The 20910-nt window shown below is 42.3% G+C and overlaps 1 protein-coding gene across 4 annotated transcripts in view; it reads left to right on the plus strand.

Moving 5' to 3' along the window:
• pbx1a (pre-B-cell leukemia homeobox 1a) overlaps nt 1-20910 on the plus strand; it is a 45706-nt gene that overhangs the window by 21560 nt on the left and 3236 nt on the right. Inside the window, exons 3-8 of one of the 4 annotated variants that reach the window (XM_065954070.1) lie at nt 13855-14099; nt 15695-15885; nt 16161-16296; nt 16706-16865; nt 17820-17932; nt 19170-19268. In XM_065954070.1, the coding sequence (XP_065810142.1) occupies nt 13855-14099; nt 15695-15885; nt 16161-16296; nt 16706-16865; nt 17820-17932; nt 19170-19268 (944 nt within the window). The remainder of the gene's footprint in view (nt 1-13854; nt 14100-15694; nt 15886-16160; nt 16297-16705; nt 16866-17819; nt 17933-19169; nt 19269-20910) is intronic. The other 3 variants (XM_065954071.1, XR_010666342.1, XM_065954073.1) reach the window with 3 other exon arrangements.

A 20910-nucleotide genomic window follows, 5' to 3' on the forward strand; every position in this document is an offset into this window, starting at 1 on the left:
GGTGGTATCATCAGAGGACTTGTAAGTCAGATATTCAGTTTACTATCATATTAGAAAAAGTAAAGCATCTAAAATCTAAAAATGATTTCAAAAACGAGAATTTTTATTTATTTTCTTTCTCATTCATATAATCAATCAATCCTTTCAGATTCAATCTACAATATCTGAAATGTGAAGCTTTGAGCTTCATATAACTCTACATGTGGGCTTCCTTTATAACCCAATGTATTCTTCGACACACACACACACATGCCTGTGTGTGTGTGTGTGTGTGTGTGTGTGTGTGTGTGTGTGTGTGTGCGGGGGGGCAGGTCCTGTCCCCCTCCTCTGTGTAATTAAAAGGGGGGTGTCTGTCAGGGGCTGCTGCTGCTTTGTGTGGCCCCATATGTTTGGGCGCTGATACAGGGAGGATTATTCTGTTTGGAGGCCTGATAACAGCCTGTTTATAACCTTGGCACAGGCTGGAGTCTAATCTGGCAGCAGCACATCTCTCCACACCTCCAACCCCCCCCCTCAAAATGTTCACAGAAAAAACATACTGGCTATTTTTTCTCCAACAGGGGAACACAGCTGTGACCCCAAAAAACTCCAGATTTTACCTTTACAGTGTCAGGTTCAGATTCTAAATGTAAACAGGTGAATAATTAGTGTGGCTTGCCATATTGGACCTTGCTTAAACCCAGCATGGAGCACAAGAACTACAATGTCTCCTGTGACAAAATAAAATATATTCTTCTTATAAGGTTTAATATTGTGAAGTAGTACAGAATCACTTCTACAATTCCCCTTTGTTCCCCATCTCATTTATTTTTTTCAATCTACAGGCTGATTAGTCCATTCTTTTGTTCTCGCGGTGTATCGCCGCCGCGCTGCCTTTCACATGACGGAGTGTGCTGTGATGTAAATTCTGCTGCTGCAAACTGCTTCATGATTCTAAGTCCTTTGTGCTTTTTTTAATAGCAGCTCCAAATGGTTTCTTTTGAACTCTTAAATTATGCGTTTCCTGAACTAATTGCGACATGATTGATTTAATTAAATCAATTGAGCACTTGTTGCCCGGGATGGGGCCGTATTCCTAAGAAGAGGAAGAAAATGGATCAGTTTTCCGGTATCAAATACTTGAATTATGTTCTTTTGATTTTCTATTGCCTTCAAAAATTCTAACAAGAAAATGCGGAATGTCATCTCTTAGCCTACAACCTAACTCACAATTCTCGGCGAGTCTGGCCTTAAATGTTCACGTTAATAAGAGGGTTCCGGCCCTGCTGATGAGTTTCCAGCGCGCTGAATAAAAGTCACTCTCGGTAATGCACTGATCCACAGCGAGGACCCTTTACCGGCACGCTGTGGGGAGAGGGAGTGCTCGGAGTGGCAGGCAAAGAGAACTGTCAACCTGTCACATTTCTCCCTCCTCTTCCCCCTGATAAATTAAAGTTACACAGTGTGCGTGTTGTAGCAGCGGAAGGCTGTGCAGAAAGCCTGGCTCCTCAGGTCTCAGGAGATAGCTGGCAACTAGGTCAGACTGATAATGTAATCCGCTGACTGGATCCTCAGCCCACTACGCCCAGAGAGAAAAGCATGACAGGAAAAAAAAACAAAAGCAGGATGGAAATACCAACTTATCTGCATTTTTGCACTTACTTAGTATTACCTCGCTAGTGCTAGCTAATCAAAGTGATTCAGGAGTAATGTCCATGCAGTCTTCAGTGAGGAAACGATATCACATCCAGCCGGTGTACAACAATGTGCGGCTGCTCATATGTGTTGATTCAAAAAGTCTAATCCATGTTGTTCCACCTCACACGGCTCACTGGGGAATCTCATTTACACGGATTCCTTTTAACCCGTTATCTTTGCGCCACATACTGCACAGCACACGCACAAGCAAACAATATCATGCGAGTCCGCCGGGAAAGAGTGACAAGAATAAGTTCCTGCATCAGCAAGGTGCATTTTCATTCCCATGCAGCATTCCAGAGAGGCTCTGTGGGCCCACTGTGACAACTCTGCCTCCCTGCAGGTGTGGAAATGAAACCGGGCCTATAAATAGCCTGGGCAGCTGGGAGAAGAGCACAGTAGAGTAGAGGGGGGGAAGGGAAGCGAGGGGAGGAGAGTAGAGGTCCAGCTGGGGATGCAGGTGTGTAGAGGCTGACCGACAGAATATGACTGCTGTCTCACCCAGGGGGCTGCGAGAGGGGAGAGTGTGGAGCTGCAGCTTGATTTAGTTTGTAAACTGGAGAACTTTTACATTCAAATCTTACATTACGAAGATACAGAGGACAAAAAGAGTTGCCAACGTTTTGTGGCACCATTTTGGTAAATCTGTTGTTCAGAATCAATCATCAAATTACTGTTTCCATAAAATAATAACCTTATATATCTTATTTTATCAAACTATATTATAATACATTTAAACAGCCTTTGATTTACCTCCACACCTCCAAACCTCCACACCTGACTGTTAAAAACTTTTAAAGTGAATTCTTTCAGTCTATCACTCATAGAATTTAGGGATGCTGCAGCAACACTGATTTTTCATTCTGTCTTGCCGCTAAACTTTTTTCTAACTATATGTGTTGTTTAGATTTTGTAAATTGAGACTATAGCAAGAGTTATTCAAGTCATTACATCGCAGGTTTTTTCCAGCATTTTGTCTCTTAAAAAATGTGCAGTATGTGAAGTAAAACATGATGACATTTGCTAAACAAACCGTTATGTAGAATATAACTGTAGTGTTGGTTGGATCGTGATTGTTGAGCGCACTATGCTGTTAAATATGTATTGATTATTCTGACAACATCGATATTAGTTTAGTTGTGGTAATCCAACCTGTCTGTTAAGTGCATTTTAAGATCATTACCAGTGATGCTGAAGTTGAGTCTTGAATGACTTTTTACATGTATGGACTTACATTATCAATGCATGGTGTATATTTCAACACTGTTGGACAGGTACACTTCCCACTACATCATGTTTTTCCCCTTATTGACAGAGCTGACCGAGGAGCCAGCGTCACGTGCGTAATGATCGGTTAATCTCTTAATAAACAAAAATGTTTTTAGCTTCAGAATGGCAAAGAGTATTGAAATATCCCATCATGTTTTAAACCGGCTTCATGTCGTTTTTGGCCTTTCAGTAATTGTTGTTGTTGTTTTTTAGAGTTTACACAGGCTCTTTGACCTCTCAGTCCTAAAACTTGATGTTATGAGGACGTATGTGGTGAGCTCTCTTTTGCCGTATCTCTGTCCTGTGACCCAGGATTAACCTGTTTTTATTTTTATTAATTTTTTTTAAAGATTTATTATGTGCTTTTATTTAGATAGGACAAGTCCAACACAATGCACCATAACCTATGTTGTTATGTTTTGAGTTGGTTGCATGTGCTTTTGTGAAGCACATTCTAATGAACTACAGCTAAAACCACAAGATCTACAGTATCGAGTGGAAATAACCGTCTATTAACCTCTGACATATGCGTAAATTGGACATGTCAAACATAGGTTGAATATGTGTCCGTTGGCCCCCTTGTCATCCTCATGTCTCCTATTTAATATTGGGATATTAGTGTTACTGGCGCGTGCTGCTGATGCCGCAGGGCTGTGTGCATAGAATATCACCGTGTTGGGTTAGTTTTGTCTTTATTTTTTGATATCAAGCATCAGCTTTTAGGGCAGAAAATGTTGCTTTCATTCCCGACGGATGACTCGATATGCTTTTCATGTAAATGACGTCTAGCATTTGTGCGCTGGTGCTTGCATTAATGCATTAATTCTTCAGTACTGTATGCTTTTTTTAGCTGGAGGCAAAGTGGCACATTGTCATCAAAAAACACACTCCCACAGCTCCATGAAAGTCCCACACAGACACACAGGCACACGTTTCAGTGGTGATTGACAGCAGGAGCTCCAGCTGACCCAGTATTCTGCTACAGTGGGACGATCCCACAGGCTTGTGATTAATGACTAGGCTTTATCCGCGAGTGGGGTGGTAGGCCTGCCAGCCAGGCCACTTAGACTGCCTGGACCACTACCTCTGCTGTAAACACACTTTCTCATTCTCTGTCTTTGTCAATGTCTCTCTCTCTCTCTCTCTCTCTCTCTCTCTTTATGCCTACAGGCACTACATTGTCATATTCATTGCTATAGCTCTTAATCTTTGTCCCAAGTTGACCCTTCAAACAAACACAGACTGACACACACACACAGACACACTCACTCACTGTCATTAACACAGCATCAGTCCTTTTTGTTTTTATGAGTCTAGATAGCAGCAGCTTCTCATAGCACATTTCCTTTGGCATGGTCGCTGCATTAGGACACTTTCAGTAATGTTTAGTGAGGTTTTATACAGAGCTAGGGATGTGCGCGATTAGAAGACTAAACGATTTAAAGTTGTGACCCTCACTAGAATTACTAGGGGCTGTAGCTCTGGTTAATGAGCCTGCTCTCCGCCCCCCTCAGCTCAACCACTCAACCGGAGCAATGTGTAACCACATTCAGCACAGGCATTTGGATGTTGACCTGCATTGAGGACCAAAGGATAGTGATGCTCGCACTGCTCACGTTAGCCACTCACCAGTTTGACATTGTTTACGCACAGAGAAACGCACGTAGCAAAGTGCCACACATTTCAGCGACATTTAAAGTAGTCATAGGTTTTGTTGTTGAGGAATGCGATGAACTGTTTCAAACATCAAATAGACTTGAAGCAATATTGTTTTTGACCATGTTTAGCCGTAATCAATCAATCAGGCTCAATTTGACTTTTCTGAGTCTTAACTTACCTTAAGAATGGTCGACTAGTCTGAATTTTAAATTCTGTTTAATTGACCGGCAAATAAGTCACTATGAAAATCCTTTCATTTGTTTTTTAAAGAGGAATTCCTGTGTTTTCCGACCTGTTGTCATACCCTACACCATACAATCTGAGTCTGTAAGTAACTAAAGAAACTCTTTTTTTTGTCCTAACCTTTTTGTCTGTAATTGCCTGAAAGGATTACATTAGCCATGGCGTGACTGCTGATCCACTGGGGCATTTTGTTACTAATACTACCTTCTTTTGTGACATCTCAGCCTACCAGTCTAAAAAGTCTTTCAAATATAGGAATTGTCCCTTAAGGGCTCTGTTTTAACTCAGAATTCGGGAGCTAATAGTTGTATCCATGGCAACCTGTTTGTTTTTTTATTTAGTTAACAAAGAAATATCTCAGAGTGTGTGAACTGAAACTGGTCTCACTAATGGACAGTGATCCCTCACAGTGTTTTTTTTTTGCTCCTGACAGCGAGGGGCAGACAGAGCAGCATCACTAGTCTTCCCGAGCACCAGGCCTCAGCAAAACAGTAAACCTCGCAGGGATTTCTGCAGCTGTGACAGTGTCCAAACAAACTGCTTGTGCTGCAAAACAAAGCTTATTTGACTCAGTCCCCCTTGATGGGAAGCTCCCTGATAAATGTGAGGAGAGACTGTATTTCCTGCTGGAGAAAATCTCTCAAGTGGTTCAATATGAATGGGTCCTCCCAGCCTATCAAACATGTGCATGACATCAGTCCACCTTGCCAGACTCTGCAACACAATTTTTTTGTTTTTGTTTTTTTGGCTTTTGTTTCAACGGAACAGGCATTTTGAAATTGCGATGTCGGTGCTGTTATACTCTCTGACCATTTGTAACAAATCAAGAGCTGGCGTTACAGGTTGAATAGTTGATTTGTTGATTGAGGAAAGTTAAATAGCAAATCAATCTTATAATAAACAATTTGATCAGAATCGACAAAAACAATCAAATATTTGATTTGCTGATTTTGCCACCAAAGGTGAAGTTTTAGTTCAATGTTTATGTCCTGTATGAAAATGTTCTTAATATCTTTTTGTTTTTGACGTTTGCTTTGATAAAACCAACATTTCTATAGCATCAAATTGGAATTGGAAAAGTATAGGAGCAATGTGTATCGTTATCTGACATTTTATCAGCTGAGCGAAGCTAGTGATCCAAGCATAAAACCTTTGACATACTCCCTGAAACTATGCAAGGGGAAGAGCCCAAACAGCATTACAGGTACAGGAATATCACTGCTCAAACAATCTGGAAATACACAAGACGTACATCCATGCCATCTGACATGACTTGTCAGTTCATATTGTTCATGCGGGCTCTGGTGTAACACTGCGCAGATTATGTACATGCGTAGATGCTCAGTTTGGATCTTTGGATCTAAATATAGCAAAGAGAATATGATCATATCTATTTACGGAAGAGGCATTGGCATATGGCTAACATTATTATCATGCCATTTAAAGCACTCAGTGACCACTTCTGCTTTATGGAGAGGAGCATTGTCATCAGGGAAGACAATGCTCCAAGTTGGGGATGAAATGCATCATGGGATAATCTAAGTAACCACTCAGAATCATTTTTATGGTACAGTATGGTTCAGACAGAAGCATGTGACTCTGAATAGATAGTAATAATGGAGCTGCAGCATTCCTGTGTGTTTTTATCTTCTCTGTATTTTATCCAGAGTGGGTATGATTTTATTCTTGCACAGAGAAAATCTGCAAGCTGGGTTTAGTATCTTGTGTACAATGAATGTTCACTTGTCGTCGAGTGAACCCGAGCACAGCCAAGCAGAACCAGCAGCACTATTGTCTATGAGCGGCCATATGGTGGGTGTCCTTGCGTGGTAGCTTAAGGGAGCCTTTCTCCCTGAGATGAAACAATTTCATTCAGAAATGAACCTCCCATCTCAGCCCTCCTTTTTCATCAGACCCTGCCCCATCAGCCACCTCGGGGATCACACAGTGTATCATGCAGCTTGGAGCAGGGACGGCAGCCTGGACATCCCAGGTAGACCTAAACAATCTCCGTCACGTGGGCCCCTCTGTCTCCCCCTTGTCAAAAAGCCCACCCCTACTTGTCTCACCCTGCTCCGTGCCTCCAGATGTGGCTTAATTTACTGCGACTCTGCTAATTGCTGTAATTAAGGATTAATTACTGTTAATTACCTTCACATAAACTCATCACCAGTCAAAGAGCGGAGCCTTATGAAATGTGCCATGCACAGGAACACACACACCGCGGGGACTGGAGGAGGATTGTGTAGCTGGACCTCTTGTTTCATGACTTGTCCTGGTGTGTAGGGAGGGCTTGTAGGGCAACAGTTCAGGCAGGATGCTAACTGTCATGGACCATCTCCTCCTGGCTCCAAACACTTCACACGTCACCTCCTCAACAACTGCTGCCTGACAGCATCACTATGCCGCCTGCCATTTGGCTACAGGCTGGCATTTAATACCTCAAAAGTATGTAAGTATGAAAAAGTGATACATTAAGAAAATCATAGTAAGATTGTCTGCAGAAAGTTTAAAGTGTTTCTTCACATCATATATTATTAAATACGTATGCTTACTTGTTTTGTAGGATTGAACGAATCAATACCAGAATATCTAATATTCATAGGATCAGTATAAAGGCATCAGCTTCCCTTTTATTAAATCCAACAGTCTACATCTCATCTAACCTCCCATTAACAACCACAGTCGAACATTCTGTGATCATGTCAACACATTAAGATGAAGTGTAATGATGATGCATTTACCTCAGAAAATCATCACACACTGCACTCGTTTAATTCTTGGTATCGGTATTAATACTTGTGATGCTGGCCCTCTTGTATGAAACCAAACAGGTTTGGAGATGATATAATTGTGTCAATAAAATCTTTAAAGAAATGTCAACAATGAAAAATGTGCATTAAGTTGTAGTTCAGATTCTGTCTTGCTGAAGTCTCCTTTTTTAAATCGTCGCTTTGCCATTGGTCTGAATTTTTGTTCTTTGGAAAAAGAATTACTCAGAAAATCTTGTGAAATGTGATTCAATACCAGCGCTGCCAGAGCTCTCTCAAAGTTTGTGTGACCCATCATTTGTGTGTTTTGTGTCTTCCTACTCCTCCTCTGGAGAAAGACAGAGATTTCTTTGTCTCAGTCTTACAAGCTTGTGACTTCTCCTCAGATATTCAGCCACGCTGGTCTCCATTGAGGCCTGGAGCTGTTAAAACTGCATGAGCTGAGCATGAGTTTGATTCAATCAAAGACGATATGTATTTTAAGACACCTTAAGAAAGACAGGCAGCCAGGGGGCTAATGTATTGCCTATTTTGAATAATGAATTATTTTAATGAAGGCTTTTAAATGGGAGTGCTGCATGTTGGTGGCAGGGCGGTGCTTTGAATGGTCTTCTCCTCTGGCGCTGGCTGCCTCATTATCAGGCCAGCCCCTCAGGCCTCAAACTGGCCTGCTTAAGCCTCCAATGATGACGATAATTACCGTTATTAGGAGTAGCTGCAGGGGGAACTTGTTCTGAAAATCACCAAGCTGAGTTTCTTGCCTTCGCTTTGCCTCTGCCACTACTGCTGCATGAGAAACTACAGATAGCCAGTGGAGAGAGAGAGAGAGAGAGAGAGATAGAGGGAAAGGAGCTAGAAAAAAAAAAGGAGGGGATGAGGGGAGCGGCCACCAAATCCGCCTAATGTGACGCCTGTCAGCTCGTCTCCCACCAGCTGTCACCTCCCAAATGCACTAGGGTTCATTTTTTTAATTGACACCTCGCTTTCCTATTCCATTTCTATTTTTCGCCTTTCATTTTCCCTCCATCACTCTCCTCCCTCCCCGCCCGCATTGTCCACGTCTCCTCATCCCCGCCTGTCCCTCCAGTATTTCTTTGGTGTTTTTCCTTGTCCTTGGTCCTCCCCCCCCATCCCCCCACCCAGTGTCAGATACAGCGCCCTAGCTCTGCCCTCTTTCTGCACATGATACTGGAGATAGCAGATAAAACATAAAGCTGTTTTAGTGGTACTTTATGGCTATGCCCTTGTGTACTGAGGCTGTACAGCTTCCCATTATGTGGTGATGGAGAGAACAGTTTGAGCCCGAGAAAGTTTCCCAGGAGTTTATGGATACACTGTAAATCTATCTTTTGATCTTTTTTAAGTTGATTACAACTAAATACTATTTAGAATAAAATAAACTGTTCATGCTATAGACTTTCATTGTTCTTTCATGTGAGTGTCCTTTTCTTTATTACAGCACACACTCAGTTCAATAGAAATGACCACATATACAGTAAACTGAATTTAATGCAACACAATACTCATTTAGTGTTCTTGGTAATGATAATGGTATTGCTTAGCACTGTACTTTACCTCTATGATGTGGGGGAGTAAATGTAATGCAGCACAATGCTGCTCTTTATGAAGATCGCATATTAGTAGAGCTGAGTTTTGAACACTTCTTTGGTACCCTCTAAAATATATCTGTAGCTCTAAGGTTTTTATATATAAGCACTCTAAAGACATCACCTTCAGGTAAATATGATTGACATTGTCCCCCATTTTCTGATATTGTATCTAGAATATGACAGATTGATAATCAAAGCGAGATTCAATAACCATTCTTGAACGGACAGATTATGATTTAAAACTTCATTTTGGTCCATCAAAGCTGAAATCCCTTGCTTCAGATAGCCAACATGATTGGTGAAACGCTTACTCGTGAAGAGTTGTGTACTGTGTTATAATTTGGATTGGAAAATTGTTAATTTAGCCAATGTAATACTCTCGCTGCTTGTGACATTTTAACGGTGAACAATGACTGTACAGATATTTTGTTTCACAGTTCTTGGTGAGTACTACTGCACATGAGAATGACGTGGTGTAAAAACAGTTTGTAGCCTCAGACAGAGCGTGCTTAGAAGTAGGATTCAAGTTTGAGGTCATGGCTTCAGTTTTCAAAAAGAAATAAATCTGAGGGTTTGGAAAGAAGAACACTTCCTGCTCTTCAACTCTTGCTTGTTGCTGACAGCTAAATGCTACACTACCACTGCTAGCGTAACACACCTACTGTAAATATGCCACTAACGCACTGGCAGACTTGTTGCATTGTGGGTAATGGCAGAAAAAGTAGATCTGTGCTTCTGCTGCAAAGATGTTGTCTGTTTTAAGTGCAGTTCTAGGTTGGTTTAGCTCTTGTTTAACAGCTTCCCATCTGGTGCTTGAGACGAGAGGTTATTTGAAGATGGGATAAAATAATATTTAAAAATTCAGCAGCTGTTGTAATGGCATACGCTTTGGTGACTGGATAAGTTATTTTATAATGATCGGCCTTACTTTAATAAACATTCAGTTCAGTAGAAATTGCCATATTTGCAGTAAATTGTAATGAATAAAACACAATATTCATTTAGTGTCCTCTGTTGTGGTGATGGCATTGCTTAGCAGTTTAGAGTGTGGGTCAGTATCAAATCTCCAACAGTGCTGCATCTTATGAAGACTTTCTCATCTCGCTTTGTGACACATGCAGATGAGAGCAGGATGCTGAACTCCCTCACAGAGCAGGGGAGGGGTGGAGGGATGGGGGGGGTGGGGTGGGGGGGGGGGGGGGGGCGGGTTGTATTAGTGATACTTGTCATGTCTGCTGTAGATCACGCTGCTTTTTTCAGGTTCCTAGGTTGTTGTTGTTTTGTCTCAGAATGCTGTGTGGCAGGGATGAATGGTGGTGATGTTACATTATCATGTGGCTGTCGCTTTCACTCCTGCTGACTGGTCTCTGACAGGCCCACACACACACACACACACACACACACACACACACGCACACACACACACACACACACACGGCTGTGTCAGGAGCAGACCTGATTTATTAACTGCTGAAACCCTAGATGACGTGTTCCCACACAATCAATAGAGAGCACGGCAGCCACTCTCTGCCCCTCTCTGGGGTCATGTGATGCAGACAAGCTAAGCAAGGAAGGACAAACACACACATACACACACACACACACACACACACACACTTATATTATATACACTACAGTGCTGCCAAGTGTATTGCATTACTGTATTGATGGGAAATGGATCCAGTCCAGCGCTGGCTGCAAGCTGCCAGTCAGAGGCAAGAAGGGTAAACTTTCATCATGGCTGTCAGGGACATCACTGCTGCCTTGTTTGACCGTAAATCTTCCTAATTGTGACAGAATACTTCAACATCATTAATTAAACATGTTTTCATTTGAAAGCACTTGCAAGGCACTATGCTGGGTGCTCAGGGTCGTTCGGCAATGTGCATAGCTGTGTATTTCTCCTGCGTGTGTGCTCATATGAGTGCTTACATTCATGCACAAAGTGAACGTTTGTGTGTGTTTGCACGCGCGCGTATGCACCTTGGTTCTCCCCTGTATGAGTGGGTGGCTTAATCGTCATGTTTATTTACACTCTTGTTGTCTGCAAACAGCAGGCAGTGCGGTGATGGGTGTGAGCCAGCTCTTAAGGAAGTAAAACAGCGGAAATTAATTTTGTCAATAAGCAAAACAAAGGCTTATTCTTAGAATTCCATTCATTATTCAGGCGGAAGCGGCTGGAGGATTGTTTATGATATGTATTCATTTTTTATGCATTTCCTTTTTTTGGGGGGGGGGGGGGGGGGTTTAGTGCCCCACATCTTAGGGAAGGAATCATACAAGAGTGTGCACAAAGGAGAAGGAGGGAAGGGAGGGAGGAAGCGACAGAGAGGGGGAATTGTGTCCTCTCATTGTTCAATTAAGTCTGTCGGTAATGATCAAGATTAGATGATGGCCATCTTCCTTTTATAGATACTAATCTGTGACTGTCCATGGAAAAAGAGAATCGCAGAGCAGCATAGAATCCATGCCTTTGTAGAGCAGAGAGTGTGTGTGAAAGGTTGTTTTTTTTGTTGTTATTTCAAGTGTTTAAAGCATGCAATGTGTTAAAAGAGAGCTCCCTTCCCTCTGTTAGGCGATTATGTTAATGTATAGTCCACAGTCTCAGAGTTCAGAACCAGCACTGCGACTGGCATGGAGGTCTAATCGATTTCATTGCTATTACTAAGCCGAAATAAATAAAGCTGATGGCTGTGGTTAGGGGTAATTATGCCACAGCACAGTGAATTGTTTGATTTTCCTTATTAATTGTATTTATTTAATCCATTTCATGCTTTTAGTTGTGCACTCAGGGACTTGGGGGGAATGAATAAATCACTCTTAGGCTCATTAGATTCCCCCTCTGGTCACGATGTGACACTATTTTGTCAGAATGAAATTGGCGAGTGTTATAATTTCCCGCTGGTGTGATTCACATGAGAAATATCCACATGTTCATCCACCAGCATTTTTTGCTCATGCACCTACTCACAAACACACACACACACGCACGCGCGCGCACACACATATGTGTCTGCACCCCCATCTGAACTCCTGACCTTTTCCAGCCGTCTGATAGCCATTGACATTTGCCTCTTGAGCTGAGCTTGCTCACGTGTTGGAGCTGATGGGAATGGATGATGTTATTGCTGGAGGAGAAAAAGAGAGGGAAAGGAAACAGGAGGAGGAGGAGATGGGGGTGGGGGAGTGGGGGGGCTGGATGGAAAAAGAAAAGGAGGACCTAGGTAGACAAACTCCCCACGCGGCTGCAGGAATCCATCTGGAGCAGAAAGGTCACAGGGCGACTCAACCTTACATCCTCATTACAAAAAGAGCCGCTGCTGTGACCGGAGACTGTGGGTTTCAATATGGCTTCACTGCTCTGTCACACAACCTGTCATTTACCCTCACTGTCTGCAGCCATCATGAAGGAGACATGCAGGATGTGGTATTAGATTGTCCAAATGAAACATTTTGATAGATGCTCGGATTAAAGTGTGTGAAAATTGTTGTGAAAGCAGCGTGATCTTTGTCTTTGTCCTTGAAGACAGTGGAAGGAATGGAGGGCTGCACCTGGTCGTCTTGTTTTCAGCACCTCTCTGGAAAAGAAGCAGGACGCTCGGCTGCTTTACCGAGGGAGCCTTCTGGTGGCAGAAAGAGGCAGGGCAGTGTGACGGATGCCAAAATAAAAATTCATATTCAAGCACCTGTGTGTTTTATTCTCTAAGATTTACCGGTAGTTAAACATTTTAGCAATGGTTGGTTTTTTTGTGTGTGTGTGTGTGTGTGTGTGCGAGTTCCCAGGAATAACGAGGTGTGTGCACCACTGCATTCGTTTGTGTGTACATCAGGTTGTTGTTTGTTCATGTCCAGCTCAGCAGGCCTGTCTTTATTGTGTTTACACTTCACGCTGCACAACATGGAAGCTGAGTGTCAGTTGAGAGCTGAGCGCCTGTAGGTGTGTGAAAACATGCAGGTTCAAAGCCCCAAACAAGTGTAAACAGACCTCAGTGTCAGCTGTAAAAGCATCCTTTGTTTGGTTAAATTAAGATGACAGCAGTATGAATACTTCACTGGTGTGAGGGTAGAAACTATAAGTTGGTACAAGTTGGTATTTGTATACTATGAATGATCTATAAGTGTCATGTTTTGATTTTGTATGTGTACTCTTTATGCTGAAACTTTTTTTTTTCAGCTTGGATTCTTTAATCTACTTTGCTGGTGTATTTGAGCTAGGTGTCTTTGCCTTAATATGCCGTGTCTAACCTGTTATTAGGTTGTGTTTTTTTTTTTGCTTTGATAGCATCTGACAAGATAATGAAGCCATCAGCCAGAAACTAAACACAGTCTGAGCAAAAGCAGAGCAATGAAAAATGAACTCTGGTGGAGGCTGTGTTAATTCTTTTTTACATGAAATGATGGCCAGAATCGATAAAATTATAGTTTTATGGTCCGGCCTAGCTGCCAACTTCTGTGAGGCTGCAGCTTTTATTGACCAGACTTGAACTTTTGAAAATGATGGCCATATTTCAAAAGGGGTTCACACAGTTAAGACTCTTTTGAAGTTATGTAGAATGCTAATACTTTGCTTTTTTTTTTTTTTTTTAAACAACCATGCATCATTGTCTCTTCCCTCTCCTCCACAGTGCTCAGTATCCGTGGTGCCCAGGAGGAGGAGCCTCCAGATCCTCAGCTAATGCGCCTGGACAATATGCTGCTGGCGGAGGGCGTGGCCGGGCCAGAGAAAGGTGGTGGGTCGGCAGCTGCAGCAGCTGCAGCAGCGGCCGCAGGCGGCGTCGGAGCAGACAACTCTGCGGAACACTCTGACTACCGAGCCAAGCTGACCCAGATCAGACAGATTTACCACACAGAGCTGGAGAAGTATGAACAGGTGGGGAGGAGGAAGACTGTTTTGCTTTTTCCGTTCTGAACTGAACTACTGTTTATTCATTATTTCATGACAGATCATGCATACCAATGAACATATACATATATATATATATCAATTCTTAATGTTCTCCCAACATCCTCTCTTCACAAATGTCCAAATTGAATTCCTCTTACTTCTCTGTTAATTTTGGAACCACTAAAAAGTTTGGCATCATCTATAGTGATGCTGGATCTGTTTGAATCGGAATACTTAACAGGGATATTAACCTTTATCAATCTCTTCATTGTTAACATGCACAAATGTTTTTGTTTTTTTCCCACTTTTATTTCCTCATTGTGGCAAACGAGATATATTATATTAATACTCTGCAGGGACCACTCCCATGGTCAGTGCTGTGTTTAGAAGTTGAGCCTGATATGTTTCCTCTAAAATCACACCATGGATAAATGCAGGAAACAAATTGAAACTTTGACTTTTGGCTTTCTATTTCTAATAAACACATTCTGCCTCGAGTTCCCCTGTCTTCTCATACAAAAAAAAAAAAAACATCCACTTGAGGGTGATTTAAGCTGCCCCTAGATAACAGGGAGAGTATTGAGAACATTATGTTTTAACAGTTTATGTTTTGCACTGTGTCTTGCAGCTTATTCTAAATGTAACCTTTGTCCAATGCAAGCTGGAAAAAAGCTCCATGAGAGCCCAAATTAGGAGGATTCGGTACAAGTGATGGACGAGAAGTTTTCGAGAACCGAGTATAATGCTCTTGAAATCAGCTCTCACAGTTTTACACATGGCAAGCCAAGCTTTCAGAGACGTTATCAGCAGCCGGCAAGCAGCCATTACATCAGTCACACACCAGTTCTTTTCTTTGTCACTCCCTCGAAAGTCAAAGCGTTCTTGGTTTGTCATCTTCTCCGAGGAAGGCTAGTCATCACTAACTGTCGCTCTCCATACACACCTGAGCTTTTTTTTTTTTTTTTTTTTTTTTTAGTGTGTCACCACGCTACGTACACCCCGCATGCCTATGAGTGAGTAGTGTCTGGCGTATGTGTGCAAGCAGAACGGCTGCTCCGTGCATCACTTTGACTGACGTAACCCTGGTGTTGACAAGCAACAGACACCTTGACTCTGAACGCAGTCATACCCAGTGACTGATTCAGACAGAGAGAACAAGGTAGACGGAGAGATGCAGTGAAAAGAGAGAGAGACAGTTTAAACCTCTTGAACGTTAACGGGACTGAAAGCCTGCTGTCATTTTAAATTTCTCTTCACTTGTCACATTTTCTGTGCCATTGAAAAGAAGTCTTTTTAATATTCAGAGCACTGCGAGTGTCACTGCCTCTGCCGCGTGCCTCCACTGCCACATTTGTTTGGTGTGAAACAATGCACTGTGTCTGCTGCTTTAATTTAGACTATTCTTATTACCGCTAACGCTGCTGCTGTTATATACTGTCAGCGCCGCTTCTACCAGGCCGAGGACTACCAGCGAAGGTGCAGCCTCTCCACAAATCCAATTTCTTTTCTTTTTTTCTTCAGTCTGTAGAGCCTCTGTGATAGTTATTCTTTCTCTGAATCCTGTCTGTCTGTGCATCCAGGCGTGCAATGAGTTCACCACCCATGTGATGAACCTGCTGAGGGAGCAGTCTCGAACACGACCCATCTCGCCCAAAGAGATCGAGCGCATGGTCAGCATCATCCACCGCAAGTTCAGCTCCATCCAGATGCAGCTAAAGCAGAGCACCTGTGAGGCCGTCATGATCCTGCGCTCACGCTTCCTCGACGCCAGGTCTGTGTGTGCATGCGTGCAAAAACCATGCACTACTTTGAAAGCATTTTAATCTAAATCGTTGTTTGGTTTGGCCTCTAATTCATGCACTTTAATATTACTATTTGTATTTCCTGTATTTTGTTTTCTTTCTGTTTTTAAATGCATTTAAACAGCATTTAATTCTTTAATGTTTTACTTTTGAATTGAGCTTATTTTTTATGTTGCAAGAAAACAACAGATTTTTGGTGTTCAGCGGGGTTATTTCTTAATTTCCCTTCTCCTTTCCTCTACAGACGAAAGAGGAGGAACTTCAATAAACAGGCGACAGAGATCCTCAACGAGTACTTTTACTCCCACCTCAGTAACCCTTATCCCAGCGAGGAGGCCAAAGAAGAGCTGGCCAAGAAGTGCAGCATCACAGTGTCACAGGTACCTACGATATATACAATTCTGTGTACCAAGATATTGTTTTCTTAGCCCTTCCTTTAAAAATAATCACATTCAGTGGCACTCTGAGTTCTCACCCGAGGCAGGGTTTGAGATGTTACTCTGCTTGGATTTTCAAATAGTCGTGCTCTTATCAACATTTAGGGTTAGTAATATGCTGTTGTTGTTAATAGGATAAGAAAGTAAGCCTAACAATGGACGGGTTATTACTTAATATCAACACCAACTTGTATAAATCTGTGTGTATTATTTTTCAAAATAAATTTCTGCTTTCAATTTAGAGATGCATAGATCCTTGTGATGACTCCTTTTAAACCTGTATTAGGTGTGTTTGCAGAGAAAAGCTTTAGATATGTTATGTTTCTGTTAACCGTATCTCTATTTTTAACAGGTATCAAACTGGTTTGGGAACAAGAGAATCCGATATAAGAAAAACATCGGCAAGTTCCAAGAAGAGGCAAACATGTACGCAGCGAGGACCGCGGTCAGCGCCACCAGTGTGTCTGCTCACGGAAGCCAGGCGAACTCGCCGTCAACACCCAATTCAGCAGGTGAGCAGAGCCACAAAATTCTGGGTTATGTATTTTAAAAAAAGGCTCTGTAGAAATCCATATTAGAAAATATCCTTTTTTCAACTAAGCATAAACAGAAAGAGGCCCAGTAACATCCTGATACCTGGTTCCAAACACAAATATTCAGTCTCTGCTGCCATTTCATTCAGACTCACAAGAAGCCGTCTTCTCCTTAACTAACCTGGGGATATGATGTGGCTTCTTGCACTTTTTATTCCCTTTCTTCTCCTCCTTTTCCCTCTGACTCTCTCACTCATTTTCTCTCTCTCTCTCTCTCTCTCTGCCTCTGTTATTGACCTCTTGGTCTCGTGGAAGTTAATTTTTTCCTGCCTCTTGTCCGGTTGACCTTGTGCCTGCCATTAAGCTGCTCAGAGGGCACGCCGAGTCTTCTGTCATATAGAGACGTCGCCACTGTATTGGATTAGGACCGGGTGTTGAAATCAAGTTACGCCATGGTTCTCTTTACATCTGGGGAGCTGGGGTCCATTAAAGGCCGAAGACAATTCTTTGAGTCTTCCTGTAGATCAATTATTACTTCCTTAATGAAACACTAGCAGCACGGACATTTAACAGCAACACAATCCATAAAGCTTGTTTAAACTGGACTTAAACAGTTTTATGATGATTATCTGTCTCATGGTTCTCGGTGGAGGATTTTTCCTTTCAAATTATGCTTCAGTGACATTTTAATGTGCACGTAGTGCATCTTTAGATTGCAGGTTTTGACCATAAAAACCTTCTTTTGCTCTCCCAAACTAACCCTTATAATGCGCTTTTGCTTACGCATGATCATTTTAACTCCTTTTTCTCTCTCTTCCTCCCTTACTGTGCTCTCTCTCTCTCTCTCTCTCTCTCTCTCTCTCTCTCCTCTTGTCTTCTCTTTGTCTTGCTCTCTCGCTCTCTTTCCTCCTGTCTGCCTCTGTGTTTTCTCAGGTTCTGCTGGCTCTTTTAACATGTCAAACTCCGGAGACTTGTTCATGAGTGTGCAGTCCCTCAATGGGGACTCGTACCAAGGGGGGCAGGTTGGGGCCAACATACAATCCCAGGTGCGTGTCCTGCAAGAGCCAAAGGTTGAATAATCTCAAGATTGCATATATACAGTAATTGTTCAACCACTGTCCAATCTGGGTATGCCAGGATAACTTGACCTACACAGTGCAGCAGAGGTTACTTTTAGCCTGGGGCTATTCTTTAATGTGGAAGCTATTGTCAAGCCACAGTTGAATAGACGACTGCAGACAGTTTTGGAAACGGTGCAACGCTCATCAGCGCTCCTGACAAGAGTTCACATAGCCAACGGTGCACTGTGGCTCCCTGACCTTGCCCTGGTGGACAGTGATGACCAGCACAGTGTTTCTGAGTGTTACAACTCTCACCATAGATTAAGGAATCAACACCCGCGGTGATATTCTCCTCACTCTGGCAACGTCTCTCTTTTTATCCGCCCTCCTCCCATCACAAACCCCCTTTTCTGTTCAGATCAGGTCTCCAAATGCTTTAGGTCGTTCATGAATATGCAAAGGGTGGGGGGGGTGGTGGGGGAAAGCCCTTATAGGAGGGAAAGAGGTTTACAAGGTCGGCCATTAATTAGTGAAACTCGTGTTCCTTTGAAAGGAATGCTTTTTCTGAACATGTCAGAGACGTCCTCGCTCTCAGGGCTGCACAATTAAACGAAAGCGAAAGAGAAAGCTTGGACTAAATTGGCCTCCTGAGTAGAGGGGTCTTATTTGTTGTGAAATCCATATGGCAGGTGTGTTTTCATGCATATCCAGGCGATCTGCTCTGCCAGAAGCTCCAAAGCAGCTTTCTAGTGAATCTGTGAAGAACATTGAACAGGCAGAAACTCTTGAAACAAAAATAATGTAAGATCTGATCTCAGTGACTACATATTTTAGTTGGCAGCAATTTGGTTGCTTAAAAAGAGAGGTTCCTCTTGTCATGTGTGGGTAAAAAAAAAAACAGGTCTCTATGTTGTTGCGTAAACATTCAAAAAGGGCTGTTGTAATGTTTTAATGCCTGACTCTGCATTATTATTTAACCACAGGTACAAATGCATTCATAATTAGATACTTAGCTTTCTTTTTTTATATTTTGTCCTTTTGTAACCTCTGTTATCGAGCCCCTAATAGCATCCAAATCATCCTAGTTCGCTGTTTGTAACCTTTTCCTGTTTGTGCTACCCTTTCACTATCAGACTGACCTTTCCTTGTGCCTGGCTGTCTTTGTTATACCGAGCTTTTGTCTGACCAGGCCTCCTTTGTCTGTGTGTCCCTGCTGTTCCAGGTGGATACCCTTCGCCATGTTATCAGCCAGACCGGAGGATATAGTGACAGCCTCGCAGCCAGCCAGATGTACAGTCCACAGGGCATCAACGTAAGACCTGTAAACAATCCTTTTCTGTCCTTTTTAACGTTGTCTGTGTTGTCTTATTTTAAAATGATTCCCCAGTTGCAGGATGTGTGTAATGTTGTGTGGTTCTGTGCACACACTGGGATGCCACTTAGCAGAGTTTCCCGGGTTTGGGCTGTTGTCCAGCCAGTTGCCCCCCACACCCCTCCCCTCCCCTTGCTCCAGTCGCCAGTCGTGCCCTAGGTGGCAGGCAATGAGGCAGCTACCAGGCTGAGTAGCTGGACACACTCCTAGTCTGTCGGAGGATATTAGTGTTAGCGAGACACCTGCAGTCGACAGCAACAAGGGCACAGGTGTCATCATTCCTCCCTACACTGTCCTCACTTTGGCACCATAGGACAAATCCTACCAGCTTCCTCCTTCAAGAGAAAAAGTTCCCCAGTTGCTAATTCTTGCAATAACTCGTTAACTAGCTTGTCAAAGGCGGGGCCAGATTTCTAGGTCTCCTTGCTGGGCTGGGCTGGGCTGGCAGGGCGGGACAGGCAAACACTGGAGGCAGTGCGTTAGCATGTAGATCTATAGCGACAGGCTGCGCGGGGCTGAACAGAATCAATACGACAGTCACAGGGACAGAGAGAGCGGGGCTCTGGGCTAACAGTCCAAGCACATTGGTCAGATCATTCATCTACAGGAACAGCAGCACTGACAGCCCAGCCTGCAACACCCATCGTGCTAAAAATACAGAGTCATCAAATTAGATACAACACACAACAGGCTCATCTCTCAGTGTGTTTTAATATTTCAAAAAACACTTTAACAAGAGATCAAAACTTAAACTAATCTTCCAGACAAATGTTGTTAGGAGTATTGGCTTGAAAAAAAAATATATATATTGTAATTAAATTATAGACACAAAGTATGTATATGCCTCTCATGTATTACAAAAAGGTTTGAGTCACAGAGCAAAGCATTGAATACTCTTTAAGACAAAACTTAGTCATCTTTAATAAAACCAGGAGGTTGTTTCATATAACTTCACACTTTTCTGAAAGTATTCCTGGAATTCTTTAAGACTCTATAAACTCAGGGGTTGAAAAGGTTCTGTTTATTCCTCAATACAAAAAAAAGTTTCAATTTGACAATTTTCCCAAATCCATACGAAGATAGCAGCCAGAAGGTAAAAACTTTGTTCAAATATTACAACAAAAAAAGTCTGAAGAATTATTTTATCGGTATAAATTGTTAATAATTGTAACGTTTTATTCTAAATGTTTTTGGCCTGTCTTTTTTTTTTTTTTCATGAAGGACTTGATATAACAACAAAAAAAAGAAGTAATTCCCATCTGGATGGTTATTTGGACTCTAATAACTCTGGAAACATCTTAAGACAAGATGAATATGATGTATTAATGACCTGATCCTAAACAAGTGTTTATAGCTGTTACTAAAGAGAGAGTGGTAAAAGCGGGAGTAATTAATTACCTTACACTGAATTACCGTACAATCCGATACAGTTTATCCACATATCTTATGATACATTGTCTTAATTGAAACATTCAAACTAGAGAGATCAACCAATAGTTTAACCAATCAAATGACTCCTGGTCCAGTCTGAGTCTCTGCAGTCATCTTTCCTCACTTAGAAATGAGCCAACACAAGAAATAAAATCTTGTG

This window comes from Labrus bergylta, chromosome 4 (genome assembly GCF_963930695.1).
Source record: "Labrus bergylta chromosome 4, fLabBer1.1, whole genome shotgun sequence".
NCBI classification, from domain to species: domain Eukaryota; kingdom Metazoa; phylum Chordata; class Actinopteri; order Labriformes; family Labridae; genus Labrus; species Labrus bergylta.